This window comes from Dufourea novaeangliae, unplaced genomic scaffold, assembly GCF_001272555.1.
Source record: "Dufourea novaeangliae isolate 0120121106 unplaced genomic scaffold, ASM127255v1 scaffold193, whole genome shotgun sequence".
NCBI lineage: Eukaryota > Metazoa > Arthropoda > Insecta > Hymenoptera > Halictidae > Dufourea > Dufourea novaeangliae.
The window spans coordinates 157,177-176,454 of record NW_015374074.1 but is presented as its reverse complement, the minus strand read 5'-3'; the positions used below and the strand labels follow the sequence as shown (position 1 = coordinate 176,454).

The window sequence follows — 19,278 nt, the reverse complement described above, 5'->3', positions numbered from 1 at the left end:
TCCGTGCGCGCGGATTGCCATGATTTCGGTCAATTTTTAAACGCTTATAACTAACAAACGAAGCATTTTTCGCAATTTCGTTATTCTTGATTTTCGTCTTATTTTGCCTCAAAGAATCGCCCCTTAAATTTTTTCCCACTAGTTGTCGAACACCCTGTATAACAGAATACGTATGTATATGTATAATATAAAATTTTAATATTGAAGAGGAAACAATTTATTTTCTTCTTTTTAAATGTCTCGCAAATTAATATTTCAAGTTTTTATTTTACCGAGAGGTTACAAAGTGAAATTATAAAATAATTAAATATAAAAAGTAAAACCGCCAGAGTGGGATTAGAACGGGGTCTCCCGACTGTTGCTCACACGTTTAGGTTGCCGGGCATCACGTCGGAAACGTGAATTTTCGGCCCAGTGAGATTCTCGAACAGGGTCTCCAAGGTTTCCTCATTCTTCACGTTGCCGGGTGACGCAGGTAGTCGGCGGAAATACCCGAACGGCCAGCTGGAATAAAGTGGGGGACGCCGGAACGTCGTGGTGGTGGAACTAAGTTCCACGATTCTGCCATCACTGCCTGTATGTACCAAACTCGATCCTCGGACAATAGTGAGTAAGCTAATAGTGCAAGTGAGTCTCTCTGTTACGGAGCAGGTATCCACCCCATCCCCTATCAAGCATGCTACGAATGTTTCTCCAAATCTTATTTCCCAGGCAAAGGCTAAACACGTCCGATACCTGACTTCTCAATAGAAACCGGAGGGATCGACAAACAGTCTTAGTGTACAGACCACTGCCTGTACCCTAAGTCTGTGTAGAGAATCAATGAGCAAAATGAATTAATAGTAGCTTGGTATGCACAATGTATGGTTACAATTTAAGTCTATTAATCAATAGACTAAAATTAACAATAATTGTTGGAGAAGTCGCATCTAGATGGTGCGATCCGCACCGAGTCGTTGGACCTAACGGTGATGGCGCCGTCGCCTGGTCTCTTTCGGATATTCTCGTCCTTACATTTCGTTCTGTATAACGTGCACGACTCGCGCTTTTTTAGTAATAAAACTAGGTTGTTCATACCGCGTTGTTTGTATCTTCCTACCCCATATCACTATCAATAATACTTATTAATTATAATATAATGTAGAATATAATTAAAATTCATAATAATAATTATCATTATTCATATTAATAATGATTTGAACAATGAATATCTAATTATGATTTAAGTCTTATCTTAACTTACGTAAGTTTACGCAGTGGTAGATGTTTTGAGAATGTAGACGTTGATCGATGTCTTCTTTCAATAGAATAACTGATTGGAAAAATAGAAATTTTCAATTTTCGTGATAGCACCTCCCCCTACTTCTCTGAGGCTTAGAACGTAATTATGAATCACACAGTTACTAAACACTCTTTAATTACATACGACACACTGTACAGTAATTACATCAGAAATGACCTACATATTTATTTCTTTGAAATTCTTTATACAATAGTATTGTCTGCAATAATTTTTATACTTATATAAAGATATGTCTTCTTTTTGGATACTAATTAGTTTGATACTAATCGTATTCACATTCGTTTCTTACGAGGATGACATTCATCTATTTCTTTAGATAATATTATTAAAAAATTATTCTACTAACAAATTGTTTCAGAACAGTAAGTAGAATACTAGAAATATGCTAATGTAAAATTATTCTACTTTCGTTATTTTTAATACTACTCCTCCTTTCAGTATTAACAAGGGCGACTGACTGTCAGACTCATACGGAATCCTTGTTTTTTCACAAACATCGACTCTGTAGTTACGAAGAATCGAGATAAGTCCAACCTTGCTCTGGTAAACTGCGAAACGGGCACCTGAAAATATGCCGTCAGAATAATGATTGTCATGTAAGTTACACATTTATAATCTAACTAACTCATTGCAATCGATAAAATTCGCGTTATAGAATCTACCGGCGAAGAAAAAATGAAGAAATAGGTCAATACGGCCTAATATGTGCAATAGAGAGTTCTCGCGATTATTGACTCTTTGTTGATATGCGATTATTGTCCAGACGTCATCCCCACCACTGGGGTAGGATGGAGGGGAGAGGCCGTGGAACTCGGCAACCGCATACTTTGTTGCTGTGACGCACCGAGATGGCTTCCCGTTCACTAGCCGACGACTGAACATTTCTGTTTCTGAACAACCCATTCTCGGGTGTCGGTGAGACAATACTAATGCAACGATAAAACTTTTTTCTTTTTGGTTCTTTATTAATGAAACTTTCATGAACATATTGGTGAGCTTGTTCTGATTAAAATGATACCAAACACGACACAATGTAGGTCATATTTACTTATGATTTATCAGAATCGATAATGAACTAGTATGAACTATTAACATTTTCTACATGAGTAAATATGATCCAAATTGTGTCATGTTTGGTATTACTTTAATCAGAAAAATCTCACCAATATACTAGTAAAAGTTTCATTAACAACGAATCAAAAATAAAAAAGTTTCATCGTTGCATTAGCGTTGCCTCGCGCGCCGGGCAACAATGTATGCGCTCGATAGACTCGACGGTCGGAGCGGGGGAATGTACGACGATTAGACGAAGCGTTAAATCGTCAGCGACTGCCCAGAGAGCTGTCGACGAATAAAATGTAGCTGGATCACCTCCATTCACACGTATTTTTATGATTGGCCAAACCGGTACACACACAATCGGACTGTGTGGTCGGCTATAATGTAACCATTGGTCGGTGAGAACGTCGCAGGCGGGCCACGCAGCCGAGTCGAGTGGGAAAAGAAGCATCCTCTCTGTTTTCTACTGGCTTGGCCTTTTAGGAAAGGCTCGAGCTTCGGGCAAAAAATGTATTCACAAGAGTCAGAAGCGTTTCGCGTGGTCCACGATTATAGTCCCTGCGCAGACCCGAGTTCGGGACAATAATCGAGAGAGCTCTGTACCATATCTTTTATATTATTCTCCACTTAGGTTGTAATACCTGCTGTACGCGTAATTCTTGAAATCTTGATCTAACACAATTGCAGAATCTACAAATCTTAGTACACAATTGATTTTGTTCGTTAGTTAGTTACTGTATATGGACATACCGATGCAATTTCGTGGTCCATCGCCGAAAGCTAAATAACTCATCGGATGCTTGGCCGGAACGGCGCCTTCGGCGAACCTTTCAGGATCAAACACTTCAGGTTTCGAATAAATATCAGGGTCGCGATGAATTCCGTACACTGGTATCCATACATTCGTACCTTTTGGGATAGTAACATTTGTTCCCTTAAAAGTGTAATTTGTGGACACTTTTCTCATCAACATAGGCACGATTGGGTACTTCCTCAGAGTCTCTGTACGAATGAATACGTTTTATTAAGCTAATGTGGCTACAAAATTTTCTTGCATGAAGGAAAGGGAAACACTTTTTCTGTTTAACGTTCTTTTCTACCTAAACTAGTTCTCTAGATACATAATAAAGTAGGTTCTCTGATCTAACCATGATGGCGGTTTTCGCGACCTTATCATGAACATCATCCAGTATATAGATACATTTTGCCAAATTTGAACAAAATCGGAGACTGTTAATTGCTTGATATTCCTTACTAGGTCGAAAATAGCAATACCTTTTTTTCTATTGTTATATTTAACTACTCATGTTGGTGAGCTTTTCAACTTTCCGCAGAATTAAGCTTCATATAAAAAAGGTTTCGATATATTTCCGTACAAAAATGTACAGGATTTAACAAAAGTGTTGCAGGTCCCGGAAATGGGTCAATCGTGAGGTGATTTAGAATATATTTTTCCTTAGAAAAATTGTTATCCGAGGCTTTGTTGACGAGATATTAACGACAAACCCTGACCAATCAGAGCGTGAGTCTGCCGGCCAAGCTCTGATTGATCCGGGTTTTTCGTTAACAAAGCCTCGGTTAATATTTTTGCTAAGGAAAAAGTTGTTCCAAATAACTTGAGACGAGTGACACATTTCAGGGACCTACAACACTTTCGTTACACCCTGTATATTATACGTGATGATACCTGCATTGTGGTCTAATTGTAAACTTCGTCCAGTGATTAACACATTCGGTCATATAATGTCGAAGTAACAATAAAGTGTATACATTTTTACGTAATCCTATTCAGGTATCCTCATGTCCCTTATTTGTATTGTACCAATATTTCGTGGCAAGGTTTCTAGTTTTTGAAATAAATTTCAGATAAACGTGACTGCCATCATGGACAAGTTTGTGACTTACAGTTACAGTGTCTGATTAGAAATTACCTCTAAACACTAAATCCAAGTACTTCATCTCGTTCACCTGAGCGAATGTCAAAGTTTCACCATGTTGTGCGTAGTTTTCCCTGATTTCTTTCCGTAACTTATCCTGCATATCAGTGTTTATTGCTAGTTCGTAAAGTGAATGACTCATCGTGGACGAGGAAGTTTCGTAACCAGCTATAAAGAAGACGTACACCTGCGAAGCGAGTAACGAATCTGTCAGTTCTGAAAAGTAACGAAATCACGTTAATTATTGTTTCAACAGAACGTGCCTCTCATCTGAAAGCAATTAGATTTAGAAGTAGAATTTCCTTTCAATGTCAGACGCTTGCGCTTGCGAATCTTGCGACTAGACGAAGTGCGATCTACAGGGTGTTAGTATAAATATGGGCCACTTTCATAGAGCGGATTCTGTATCGTTAACTAAAATTAAAATCAAGAATGGCGAAATTGCGTTTGAAGCTTTGTTGCCGAATTATTAATTGTCGAAATTACGCGTGAAATACGGGTAAAGTATGTCTGACGAGACGGGGTATTCTCATTGAGCTCGGCCTTTTGCAATTGCTTCACAAATTGGTTCCTTCGTTCCATTTAATTCCATTCATTAGTTTCACTAGGTGATAAATGGACCCCCGTGTATCAGCTGAGAATCGGTTATACGTGTGGTATAATTCAAGTTTCTAGCTTACGTGCTAATGGTGTTTATTCATTACGCCTAATGGTGAAAGAGTACTTGGTTTTTATTTTTTATATTTTCTCTTCTTTCAGGCTCCCGTAATCAAGTACTCTGAATGACAATATCAACGAAGTCGATAAAAAAACATGGCGGGAAAATGCATTTACAGTTTCACATTACCTTTTTCAGCTGACACAAAAATCAAATACAAAATTTGTAATTATGACACTACCTACCGATATTCTCCAAGTTATGCGGATTCTTCTTGAGTTCCATAAGCATATTAATGAAATCAGGCCTAATTATATTGCTTTTTTCTCTGTAATTTATCGTGTCCACAACGACATTTATAAAGAAGTTTGTAAGGTAAGTTGTCTGAAATACGTGACCCACTACTTTGTACAAACGAGGAAAAAATTGTCTGCCGATTTCTCTCATAAGTTTTTTAGGAGAAAGTGTGAACACCTTTTTGCCCATGGCAAGAAACTCGCTGTTCTCGTCGGAGAGTGCATTCATGTCAATTCCAAAGGCGCAGCTACCGATTACGTCGGTAGTGAATTTCGCAGCTATTTCACGACAATCGACAGGTTTACCGTTCGACACCACTTTATCCAAATACTCTTTCAAGTGCTGCCCGCATTCTACCACGAGGGGAAGCATCTCTTTGATTCTGCCAGATGTGAATACTGGCGAGAGTCTTGTCCTCAATGGCCGCCACCTTTCCGGCTCTAAATGGCCTAAATGTTCGCACAGTGGTTCCACCTGAAAATTTCGCGTATCATTAATTAATCTTACAAAGTGAGATACTTAAAAAATATCACCTGACTGCTTTTCTTTTCGGAAAACGCTTATTGAGGAGATTCTTCAATCCTACGGTAAACAGGATAACTCCTTTTTCTTAGGTCTGTCGGAAAGTTTTCTGGATTTGGCGTGTCATGAATTTATTAAGGGGAAGATTTTTATAAAAAAAAAAAGAATTGATAAGTTACCAGAAAGATGAAGCATGTTCGTACAAAATATCAGCGATTAGGTAGTTCGCAAGTTGAAGACGAAAGTGAACATAAAACATACCTAAGTTAAGTAAAGGGAAAAAAAATGACAGACCTTTCCGACAGCTTTAATAATTTCATTTTGGTACTGAATACGAGATATTGTACTTGAGTTACAAGATATTATAACCTATCAGTTATTTTACTATTAAATACGCTATAAATGATCAATGCAATACTGTAGGAAATGCTGACAACAGCAAAACAGACGATCGCCAGCAATAAGTAACACTGACGGCTTTACGTGTTTTGTCAAAATATCTTGTTTCCGTATTGAAAACATAAGCGGGCCAATAGTTTTCTATGACTCTTTCCTTAGGAAAAATCGCAGCTTCGCGCTGCGATTGGTAGCTAACGTTACCGCGGGAACTCGGCCGGCAAAGTCGCGCTCCGATTGGTCGGAGTTTTTCGTTAATATCTCGTTAACAAAGCCTCAGATAACATTTTTGCCAAGGAAAAACTTGTTTCAAATCACCTCACGAGATTCCTATTTCCGAAAACTCCAATATTTCTATTACACCTTGTATACTTTTTTCCTATCACCCACCATTCAATAGTTATACTAAACGGCACTTATCGTGAAGCACTCTGTATGTTGTATATCTATTCAAGTAATATGAGATTATAATTATCTCAAGCAAAAATTTACAAACGGCAGCAATATAGAACTGTTCTGGATACCATCACATATAGGCATACAGGGTAACAAAAACGTTGACTCTATTCCCTTTACCGACTCTCGGGAATCATTCAAACATAAATGCGATTCAGACACCAAAAAATTCATTGTAGAAAAAAATCGAACAAAAGGCAAAGAGTATTTCCAATTTCATTACAAAAAAACAACAGCAGCTTTGGTTCCCAAATACAGGCCTTACACGTGAAATTATTGTAACCATTAATCGTTGTAGATCCGATCATTGTAATATCGCTGCTTCACTGTCACGCGTAGGCATTATAAATAAAGCTAGGTGCAACTGCAACTACGAAAAACAAGATTTGAACCACATAGTTTGGCAATGCCCCTTGTACGACACTCAAAGATTGAAACTACTTAAAATACTAAAAAAATGCCAACTGTTTCTACCACAAAATACAAGGTCACTACTCAGTCAGCCAAATATTGCAGCGTTTTCACATGTATACATAATTTTTTAAGAAAATTTAATCTACAAATATAAACATGCAAGAGTTTACTCCATCGAAATCGACATGTATCTCTAAATATCGTACATACATATGTAATCTAACAATCTATATTAAAACCTATGTAAAGCTCTCATTGAGAGTTCTTTTGTCTTTAAATAAAAACAAAAAGGTAATATGAGATATATTAATTTTCCACCCGTAAACTTGTATATTTCTCTATGAGATTGTAAAAACTTCTTAAACTGTTCCTTACCCGGTCGCTGGTACACATACTGCTTACAATATATATTTTTTTAAATTTCCTAATAGCTAATGACACTTTTTGTGAGTCAATTTTACAAGCAATTTTTAAAATTACAAAAATCTATTTCGCTCGGAGTACATGATATTTGGGGACAGTTTTTTTTACGATTTCTAGAGGATAGATAGGATAATTTTCGTACTAAATTGTGCTATTGAATTTATTAATACTATTTAAGCATAAGTAAAAGGGCAGAACATTTTCAAAAGCAAGGAAAAGTTTTAAATGCTGTTTACACTGGCACGTATACAAGGGGTGTTTAGCTATCCTAAATATAAATTGCCACCGAAACGTGATGCAGCACAGTTAGTAACTCGAGTCCCTCTACTCATCTGCAATGTTATACAAAAATTTGGTGCTGACAACCTAGCCTCCCTTGTTAGATACTGCTACTTCTCACTATGTATTATTCCAATAAAATTGTACCCAACTCTGGACTTAATACCGTGCCCAAGTTAGGTAGTAATACGTTACTGTTACACACATATTCAACCAGAGATTTTAAAATAACAATTAATTTAAAAAATTATTATGCGGTTTTTATTGTATGTGCCCTCATTCTCTTTACTTCTTTGAGATAAAGTTTTTCCAATTTTGGAATGACTTTCACAGGTCGGTACGTAATTTGGTCAAACAAATTTGACAGCTTTCCATAACATATTTGTGAATCACTATATTTGTGGTAGGCTGTGGTTAGTCAGTTACCATTCCCATTTCAATTTTCGCCGACTTAACATACATGAAACTGAATTGAAAGTAGGAGCTCGCGGTGTGTATGCAATTTCTTTCCTTTTAAATTTAGTAGTGAATTTTAATCGTTATTGTTTACTTATGAATACCTCGGGAAATATTGGCACTCCTCGATCAGAGAAAAGTGAGAAGTCCCTGATCAGAACGTCTTTAATCATATCCATATCGTTAATAATCAAAATTGGTGAATTCCCTGCGAAAATTCCGAACACTGGCACGTGTTTGTACTCATTGTACATTTGTCGTACAAGATCGGCCATGGATATTTCTCTGAATGTTACTGCTCGAAGGTTGCCAAAGATGGGCGTGGGCCGCGGTCCAGGTATACCGCGATCTTTCCAAAAGTTGTGGATTGACGTAAGATAGTAGTAGAGTAAAAGTAGTATTACCGACACGCCGCAAAATATAAGGAGACCATCTGCCATTTTGGATCAGCTATCTGAAAAAGAAAACAATTAGAAATGAGTAATATCAATTTGTTTTTAACATTTGTTATTGTTTCATGAACGTGTTTAACATGATTAACATATTAAATTTCGTTTGAGTTTTTGAGAATTAAGATGGTTCGTTCTAAATTTGAAAGACTAGATAATTAAATAAAATTCATACAGATTGTTTATTAGCACGAAATACAAACACTCGAAAAGTTTGAAACTAGGTCGCCAATTAACTAAATACGAAAAAGCTTGTCAAAAATTGAGTTTTTAATACAGCTGTTATGGCAGTCTTACAATTTCTTACTGGAAGTATTATCTTTTCTTCTCACAAGGACTGGAACATTAAACTAAAACTACCCTGATAACCAGTTGTGTACAAGTTTCGAGAAAATTGCTAGCAATAAATGTCAAAACTTGTCTAAAAAACCATAGCCATCTGTTTCCGCATTCGACTTGGGTTTTGCAGGCAACGCCAGCTAACAAAATGGGAAAACAAATTGGCAGAAAGTCTTGCAACATGATTTATGTCAAATTGAGTGCAAAACCGGAACAAGGTATGCGCAAGCCAATTGACTACATATGTTTTTGCCAATTTGCTGCCTATGTTGCTGCCAACGTGCGCGGAAGTTGTTTGTAGCAAATCTTGCATCAAACTTATAGTCATAACTTTATAACAGGCATTGGATAAAAGTTGGCTTTGCAGATTTGGCTGACTGAGTAGGTACTGAAAGTGTAAATCCTGAGCTTTCTGATAATGAACTAAATCTTGTACCATGCCGAACATTCCAGGAAGATGTTTGACAATAAATTCAAGGATGTGTCGGTTATTCGATGGTTATTGGGACTATGTTATAGACTTGGCAACGTTGCTGAAGTAGGGTCATACCCGCAAAATTCAAATAAATTTTAAAAATTCAAATAATTTACTAATTTTGTATTTCAGTGAATTCTAATTTTCCAAATTATAATGCATGGGAATATAATTAATTATTACATGTAAGAAAAATGTAAAGGAAACTGCTAAACCGACGTTATACAGACGATACAGACATACTATATATGCTTGCAAAAGCGACGTTGTCAATCGTACCAGAAACGAGCACAATACAGTCACGCGACTAACCAAAATATATTTTTTATTTATAATATCATGATGAATGATCATTGGAAATGTTGAATTTTATAGGTATATTTTTGATACGCTATTAAAAATGTATTAATAGGTGTTTAATACCAATTATTAATATAATGCTTTATTGACTAGAGCGTCAGGTATGTACCACCTTAAAATAACAGTAAAATAGATTTTAGTTCCTATAATTTTCGTTTTAGTACAGTCTGTTTAATAATGTGAGCAGCAAAATTTTTACCTGGATGCAGCTATCGTAAAAATTTCGATTAGACAAACTGCGCGAGCCTGTCAGCCAAGTTCTAATTGGTCGCGGTTCTCCGTTAATATCTCGTTAACAAAGTTTTAGATAACATTTTTGCTAAGGAAAAACTTCTTCCAAATCACCTCAAGAGTGACCCACTTCTAGGACCTACAACACTTTTGTTACACTCTGCATAGTTCTTGTTACCTGTCAATGTAGGCTTCTCGATGAAGAAATATGTGCCTTCTACGTTTATCGAGTGAATTAGAATATTTCTTTGAATATCAGATAGATTAGTGAAACTTCGATGTTTATTAAACGAATTATAACATTTCTACGTCATTCTAAGTCCTGCGTACTTAGTGGGTATATCTTGTAAATTTAATCTCGTACACTGAGTTACCTTGTTTCATAATATTTATTACTACTTTATTATGAACAATTTTATCTTAGATGCACATCGAAACTTTTATTGTGTAATGACTTTAACGCCTTATCACTATTAACCAATATATGTTGATAACTGTGCAGAAGTTACAAATATTTCATTTCCTAAATTTATATTAGTATTTATTAACAACTAAAAAAATGAAGACTCGAAAGTTATTACAACCATTACTCTAATGATTTAGAGTAAAATGTTGTGAATTTTTAACAATTGTATTGAAAGATATTAATGATGTATTTAACAGATGAAGTATTTTGTTTCCATTGCCCCAAAGATTAATAATATTGTAAAATATAATTCTGCCAATTGCTTGATTGATCAGTGTACAACAGGAAGGTGTAAATCATTATGAAAAAATAAATGCACATACAAATCCAGCGTTTGTACAGGGTGATTCTGCTAAGTGTGCCATCTAACTTGCTCGTGAACTCTTCGTTATACGTAAAAATGTTTCAAACAAAAGTTGTATTGTTTCGAAAGGATTATATGAAGTAACAATTAGTTTTTAAGCTATTTCGTTCTTTGAACGAGATACGAAGATAAAATTTGACCCTGCTATTAGAAATGGTATTGAATGCTGAATAAAAGTCTATTAGAGTGTACAGGTCTAAAAACTAATAATTACTGAAATATTCTTCAGTGAATGATGATAAACTTTCGTAAGTGTAAAATCCGTATAATACTTACATTGTACGTCGGTGTTCACGAACAACGACAGTGACTTTGCGTGATTGTTTAGATTGTATCATTGGAGACGGATCTTAATTTCTGCGACAATCGTTAGATATCTTCAGTGTGATTACATGCAATAAGTATCGTTTAAAGAATAATATTTCGGTAATTCTTTATTTTTGCACCCATAAATACTATCAGTTTCTTACTCAGATTCCAACATTCTTTCTAACTGCAAAGTCAAATTTTACCCATTGTAATGAAAAAACACAAGGTGACCTACACATTCCGGTAAAAAAAGGAAATAGCAACAAACTAATTATTACACCTTATAATCCTTTCGGTGTCATATAACTTTTGTTTACAAAATTTGTTCGTGTAACAAACAGTTCACAAGCAATTTAGGTGGCATACTTTTCAGAATTACCCTGTATCCGACTAAAATTAGTAGAAACGGTAAGTGGATTGTTATTAGAAGACACGAAGCCAAATCCTATTCAGTAGCACGCGTACTCGATGGGAATTCGAATTTAATGTTCGCAAAAACGGTCCTTCATGTGACACAAATTTCATTCACATTTTAAACTTAATTTCGTATCGCGGTTGCTCGTAAAAATTAGGGAAAAAAGGGAAAATTGACACTTACATTATGAGTACTTCCCTTGAAACAGGTCTGCTGACGTACACCTTAACAATTCACGTTTTGAATGTACTCACTGTAACGCTCACCGGTTATTTGCAATGAATTGATAAATTCAAAAGTCAATAAGAACCAGAAGAAATACATCTTATCTTGCACTGGCGTTAATGTCAACTGATATAAAAGTCGGATTTCAAGTGTGTTTCAAAAATCAAAAATCATACTGCGAATTTATAAAAATAAACATAACAATAAACAAAAAACATGTCACATTTTAATGTTGATCCCCGATATTTCCAAAAACAAAATATTTATTGCAATCAACTTTCATTGTTGGTATAACTATTAAAAGTTCGTCAGGTTTGTAATATAAATGGGAAAACCTGATACAAAACGAAGACTAACTAATTACTACCTTGATATTTTTGTAACGATAAATACATGTAGAGAGTAGAGACTACTTCTTTTAACAGGAATTGTAGAGTGATCAAGGGTCTGTTTTATGAAAACGTCGTAAACATTTGTTATGTTTCATTTACGAATGATATTTACTTTAACAGTTGTAGTGGAGTTAATTTTATGCATAAAATATAGTTACAGTATGCTCCCGTTTATTCGGCCCCGGTTTAACCGGTCTCCGCTTTAAGTGGCCATATTTTTGTTGACATGAAATATATAGATATCGCATTAATACAGGAAATTTAATCAAAAAAGCAGAAAAAGATTACCGATTTCTTTGTAAAAAATAATATTTAATAAACATTGTTTATATGTATGTATGTGTAAAAATATAATAAACATTATACATGTACCTATATGTTAACTATATTATGTTTCATAAATAATTATGTCTGTGTTAGTACGACGCTGTTTGAGCTGAGTCATAGATGGCTCAGAAGTGGCTCATAGTTATGGCAGATTCTGCACATAGATCGTCCTACTACAAAGTATGTCTCACAAGACACATGAGACGTAACAATTTATGCAGAATACCTTCTATCATCGTTCTGTACTTTTGGTGATATACGGGGTGAAAATAAAAATGTGGGACACTTTCACAGCATGGATTTCACACGTAAAACTACTTATAAGACGAAAATCAAGAATGACGGAATTGCGTTTAAAGCTGTCTCTGAGTTATTAATTGTTAAAAATACGGGTGAAGTACGCGCAACATACGTCTGGCACAGGGGGTTATTCTACTTCACAGGCGCGCTCTTGAACTGTTCCATGAGTAGGTTTCATGCATTTCATTCCATTTCATTCAGACATTTAAATAGGCCATTGATTTGTCTCGTGTATCAGCTGGAAATCGATTGTTGTAAGTAGTATAACTCACCGCGCCAGACGTAAACAATAATACAAATAATAAAATATAAAGGTGTATACAAAATATAAAACCGAAAATTAGACAGAAACTTATTTTTCATGTTTATAAAAAAAATCTGTTGAGTCAAAATGAAAATAATAGATACATAGCAGTAAATATTATTTCAGTTCCCGTTTCATGCCAACGCAATCATTTATGTGAATGTATAAAACTGATTGTACATTTGGAATTTGATAAGGCATGCAAGTGATAATATTGTATTGATCAGAGTATTAATAATAATCAGTCATCAAAATATGCAACCGACAACTGTTATTTTCGTGTCGAAATTTAGTTAATATATGTATATCTTATAATTTTTGTCTTATAAATTGGCACTGGTGCGTTTTCATTTTAATATTAACAATAATCATAATAATGACAACTACAATGATAATCATAATATCGTCCTTAAAACATCACAATAATGCAAGAGACAACAAAAAAAAGAAGAAACCAATAATGATGTAAAGGCAAGGAATAGTTTACCTGCTATTACGAAAAACACTAGAGGTGTCTGGGAACAACGATGTGAGTTGTAGAGTTTATACAACTGACTTTTGAACAAGTTGGTTTTCGAATTTCAATATTTCAGAAAAACCGACTAAACCGGTTTTCGAATGTTTACAAAAAGAAAAAAACAAAATGTAATTGAAATAGTAAAGAAGTGTTTATATTTATTTTAAAATTTTTCAATTTATTTAATATATACAGGGTGAGGCACTTAAAACCGGCCACCTGAATAACTTGGCTGCTATTGGTGATAGGAAAAAATGTACCAGGCCAAAATTATTTGGTATCAAGGGGCTGATCATCCAATGTTACTAGTTTTTTGATAGGTGGAGGCGTTAAGAAGATATAAAGGTCATCTCTATTTTTTTTAAATGGAACGGTATGTTGTTTAATTACATTCTCTTTTATAATTGTTTATGTGGTCTGAATTAAGCCAATTGTGATGGAAAATAATGTACTATGAGGAAATGATCAAGCACTGTTGATTTATTTATCTAACAGTAATACACGACTAATACAAGTGTTCAAAATGGTGACCTTGAACGTTGATGCATGCTCTGAAGCGTTGCTTGACGGATAATACGTCATGTTGAATTTCAGTTGTGTTTTTCACAGCACAAGCTCATCTTATACGCTCTTTCATATCTTCTTTGGTTGTTGGTATTTCATTAGACACTTGCTGCTTTAATTTTCCCCACAAATAGAAGTCCAGAGGTGTTAAATCTGGAGAACGTGCGGACCATTTATGATTTCCTGCACGACCAATCCAACGATCTCCGAATGTCACGTTGAGGAATTGAGTAATTATCCGTGCAGAATGAGCAGGGAATCCACCTTGTTGGAACCACATAGTTTGCCGCATGTGAAGCGGAATATTTAATGTACCATCGATAAAATAAGGACCAATTATTTCACCGTTAAGAAGTCCGCACCAAACGTATATAGACCAAGGTCTTTGTTTATCCACTTCTTGCAGCCACCGTGGATTTTCTATTGACGAATAATGCATATTATGACAATTGACTTGGCCACAGTTCGTAAATGTGGCTTCGTCCGTAAACAAAACTTTAGTCAAAAACAGCTCATCACTCTGTAATTTCTGCAGACCCCATTCACAAAAATTTACACGGTTTTGAAAATCATTTCCATGTAATTCTTGGTGGAGTGAAACATGAAAAGCGTGGAATTCATTTAAATCTAATATTCGCAAGACTTCGTTGACTGATGCCACTTTCACGTGCTAGCTACCTTCTACTAGCATGGGGATTTTGTGTTACAGCTGCTAAAATGTTCACCGTATTTCGATCATCAGTTGCTGCCTTGGATCTTCTTCGTATTTTATTATTTACACGTCCAGTTTCTTGAAAACTTTTAATAACCTTCGTAAATGCAGATCGTGAAGGTGTGACACGTTCAGGAAACCGTTCAGCATACAAACGGACTGCATCTCTTACAATTTGGCGACATTCCCCATAAATAAAAACCATTTCTACTTTCTCCGCTACTGAATGACGCATTCCGGAAACTTGAGATACATTTCGCTCGGCAGAGATTCTCATAAACGATTAATCATAGTATGTACAGATGAAGCGTACAGCGTGATTGAATTTTTATTTCCATTCAACGACCTGTAACAAGAGATTATGAGACAGAGATGAAGTAATAATATCAACAACCAGAGACGGCAAGGAAGTGTTCGACCATTTCCTCAAAGTAAATTATTTTCCATCACAATTGGCTTAACCCAGTCCACCTTTCGAATAGGTCATTGTATTCGTCTTGAAATACTCTATCAGAATGTAATTAAAAAAACATACCGTTGCATTTAAAAAACAGAGATGACCTTCATATCTCCTTGACGCCACCACCTATCAAAAAACTAGTAACATCGGATGATCAGCCCCTTGATACCAAATAATTTTGGCCAGATGCATTTTTTCCTATCACCAATAGCAGCCAAGTTATTCAGGTGGCCGGTTTTAAGTGCCTCACCTTGTATGTGTTATGCTTATAGGTCGGGATGCGTAATTACATTACACAGATATCTTGTCACACCCGTATAGATATATTGTTACATTAATAATCGCACAAGACATACAATGTCATGAAGCCCCCGGGTTTGACTGACTCACGCATACGCCACGGACACACATGTGCTTGGGCAAGGGCGCGCTCTTGCAAGTGTCACGTCCCGCGTTGCGGTCGTTACTTTATTTATATTTTCGGGTCCTGGCTCTTTTAAGGTGGTAAAGCACGCCCTGTCTAAACTTACCGGTGATGTACGTAATTAGGATATGGAACGGGAGGGATAGGAAATCACTCTCGTTTATAACAACAACAAGATATATTCTAACAATGAATAAAATAAAATATACAATTAAATCTTAACATACCAATGGTGTAAGAGAATGACGGAATAAGAAGGTGGAATTGGTATTTCTGTGCGAAGAAGGTCACGCACGTAGCATGCACTGGTAGTCAAAGCAGACCGACGAGTGTTGTTATGACTGGGACCGACAACGATAATCTGACCTAGGTCACTCTGAAAGTCACCGTCGGGTGACGATCGAAAAACGAATAGACAGGCACACTTTGTCGTTGGTCGTCGGCTGTGACGGTCATAAACCAGCTCTTAATTCTTAGGCAGGATTATCGTTATACATATACATATGAGTGTATTATTTTTCTAACAATAAAGAGACGGTAAAATCGCAGCCTTTCACGTATAACGTTCTTTTCTAACAATGGTGAATGATTAACGCTTGCGGCTGGTTCAGTCGGGGTTTCGGGTCCAGGAAGGGGCGGAATACTTGCTGGCGCTCGGAGCCGTGATGCAGGGGTCGGGCACTGCGGGATACGTTGTCACCGTCTCGGACGTCGCACTCACGGTCCGGTGTCTTATCGAACTCGCCTGTTAGGCCGCGCGTAATCGCAAAGTCGCGTCGCACATGGAAGAGGTCACGTCTCGAAACCCGATACTAAACAGCTGAGTGACCCGCTGTGGCTCAGCTCGCCGTTACGCGTGAAGAAAAAGTAGACGAGGCACCGTCTAACGCGAGAGTCGAAACCGTGAGATTAACTAAGAAGAAGAGAAGAGCAAAGACCCTCTTGCCCGATTTCGACAGTCCTTTTATAATGTTTTTCTCCCCTTCCTTTATTGAAGAACGTGGAAGATACGGGGTAGCAACAAACTATTGTTCGTCAGGGAATTCTCGAGTCGTCGTGGCGGTGTTTCGATATTGCTGATCCGTCCGGTCCGTCGGTCAACGTCCCGTCGGTCAACGTCTCGAGGTTTCTCGACTACGCGCGTAGCTTTCACGTGTTGCTGATTTGACGATTTTCGCTCGCTCTTCGCGTTGCGAAGTAATATGGTAAAAATGTGCAAGGAAAAGAGGTAATATTCCTAACAGGATATAACACGAGCACTAGAGGAACCCTTACCCAACAATACGAAACTACTAAAAACATATTAAAGTAACTAAAAAATAAACTAAATACAATATAATAAAGTAGCTAACGTACAAAATATAAATTATAAATCTTTATTTCATTTAGTACTTGTCTTCAGAAAATATGATTACAAAAAATACGAAATGTCCACTCAACGATTAGTTAAGTATGTTCTTATTTTACATACAAAATTGCCTGTGTTAGGTCATGCAATGTTCGCACTTAATTGCCGAACCGTTACACGATCTTTAGAATTTCGAAACCGAAAACAAAGCACACTTAGATTGTTTCGTAATGACTGTATTTACAAGTTGTGTGTTTGTGTGCGTGTCTGTGTGTGTGTGATGTTCACCGGGTGAGTTCTGGTTTGAGTCTGATTTTCGTGTGTCGTCGCTTCCTCCAAATTCGCTGAAGGCGTTACCAAACCTCGCTTCCTTATTGGTTATGCCCTGAAGGGGAAGACAAATTTCTCGGTTTTTCCAAGTGACGTGGAGGTGGAAAACCTCTCCTTCGGGGTGAAGCGGACGTCAGTAAAATATCGCGCACGTGGTCACGGTGCGAGTTGACCGCGACGAAGCTTCGAGTCTCTCAACGGTAGGGTTTATAGCCGTATTGTCTGCGAGTCAGCGCGCCCCGGTAACGCCCGGCGCGGATGGGTCCCAGGTTACCGAGCGCATATGGCGGACTGCAGACGAAATGTTCGCTCCTTTTGTCTATTACTCTCTTTGTGTCAACGAAATTGACATTACTTGAACGAAGGAAATAAAATAATAAAAGATAACGGTAATGTCAGATTCTAAAGCCGTCGTTTCGGGTCTACAACGGAACAGCCTGAAGTAGAAAAAACTCTCTTACTGTCTAGTGCTGTTTACTGAACTTGGTTTTATCGTTTTCAAGGCATCAAATAAGATATCTAAATTTTTTGTTCTTTCATTGGTTACCTCAAATACTAACAATTCCGCTTTCTGTCTCTTCCAATCATGTCAAACAATCGCCATGAAGATCAGTTTTACAGTAAACTTTTACTACAAAATGCTTCTGTCCGACGCGATTTCAAGTCAAAATATTAATGTTTGCAATGAAATAATTAATTAATTTTGCATATTAATCGTAATACCTAAAATCGGTTTTTAAAATTTTAAATTTAAAAACCGGTTTCCCAATTGTACGAATTTATCCAAAAACTCGGGTTTTTTAAACCCGACAAACCCTAGTGAGTTGACAATATTTGAACTATAACAACTTCTTAGAACACTGTTTTCCTTTTTTTTTTTTTTTTACATGAGGGAATGCATTTGCGCACAACCCCGCCATACCCCAATGTGGGAGGAGTGGGCGGGGGTAGTGTGGGACTCACCCCCAATAGGGCGAAGCCCAGGGGGAATACCCACTAAACCCTCACGGTGGCCGGGCTCGGCGCTATGCGGGGAGGCACCGGGATCTCTTGCGAACACAACCGGTACCTCCCCAGCGCCGGCTCCGCCAGTTGGCGACGGAGCGCCCTCTCTGTGGTGGGGGAAGCAGAGGGCCCCCCCCCCCCCGCCGGACCGCGGGTGCCACAGTCCCGCGATCCCAACGGTCCCTTTTTAGTCGCCTCTTACGACAGGCAGGGATTACCGTGGACGTATTCTGTTCCCCGCCACACAGGGAATAAGAAAGCACACCGCCGGGAGGAACTAACGTCTCCCCCCCGGCGGCGGCATCAGCGCGGGCACTTCTGGGCAGGGGTGTCAATACACCCCCGCATGCCCGGCGACCCCGCAACAGGCTGGCGAGCCCAAGGGCCCGTCGTCGCCAATCGTGCGGGGTCGCCGCGTCGCGCCGGTCGCCCAGCGACCGGCCGAGAGGAGGGAGGGCTCAGGGGGCACCAGGTCCCCCCGCGGCCGGGGCGGCGGCCAGCCGCCGACCCCCGGCGCGCCTCGCCCTCCTCCTCTAGATGCGAGCGGGGTCGGTCACCTCCCGACCCTGCTCATCGTCCTCCTTCCGCGAGACCACGGTCTCGCAGAAGGAAGACACCGCCTTCCACGACCCCTCGCTCCCCACCATGGCAGCGACCACGGCAAGGAGCGAGAGGTCCCACCCGACCGCCAATCGGAGCGCCCGCCTCTCCCTGGAGAAGGCAGGACACTCCTCCAGTGTGTGCTGCGGGGAGTCGAGCTCC

At 38.0% G+C, this 19,278-nt stretch overlaps 1 protein-coding gene across 1 annotated transcript; it reads right to left on the bottom strand.

Annotated features, from left to right (window-relative positions):
- Positions 1-1,699: 1,699 nt before the first annotated feature.
- On the bottom strand, positions 1,700-11,822 carry LOC107190480 (probable cytochrome P450 6a14). The gene is made up of 6 exons (XM_015579289.1): positions 11,792-11,822; positions 8,305-8,654; positions 5,203-5,728; positions 4,294-4,515; positions 3,113-3,364; positions 1,700-1,866 (listed from the first exon to the last, which is right to left on the bottom strand). The coding sequence occupies exons 2-6, from the start codon at positions 8,638-8,640 to the stop codon at positions 1,700-1,702; spliced, it is 1,503 nt and encodes a 500-aa protein (XP_015434775.1). The 5' UTR covers positions 8,641-8,654; positions 11,792-11,822.
- Between the last annotated feature and the right edge of the window lie 7,456 nt (positions 11,823-19,278).

Excerpts from the sequence above, each read along its gene's own strand:
- LOC107190480 (XM_015579289.1), bottom strand. The coding sequence starts at position 8,640 with ATGGCAGATGGTCTCCTTATATTTTGCGGCGTGTCGGTAATACTACTT. Across the intron at positions 5,729-8,304 it reads GAGTGCCAATATTTCCCGAG|GTGGAACCACTGTGCGAACA; the intron begins GTATTCATAAGT and ends CGAAATTTTCAG. Across the intron at positions 1,867-3,112 it reads TGGACCACGAAATTGCATCG|GTGCCCGTTTCGCAGTTTAC; the intron begins GTATGTCCATAT and ends GCATATTTTCAG.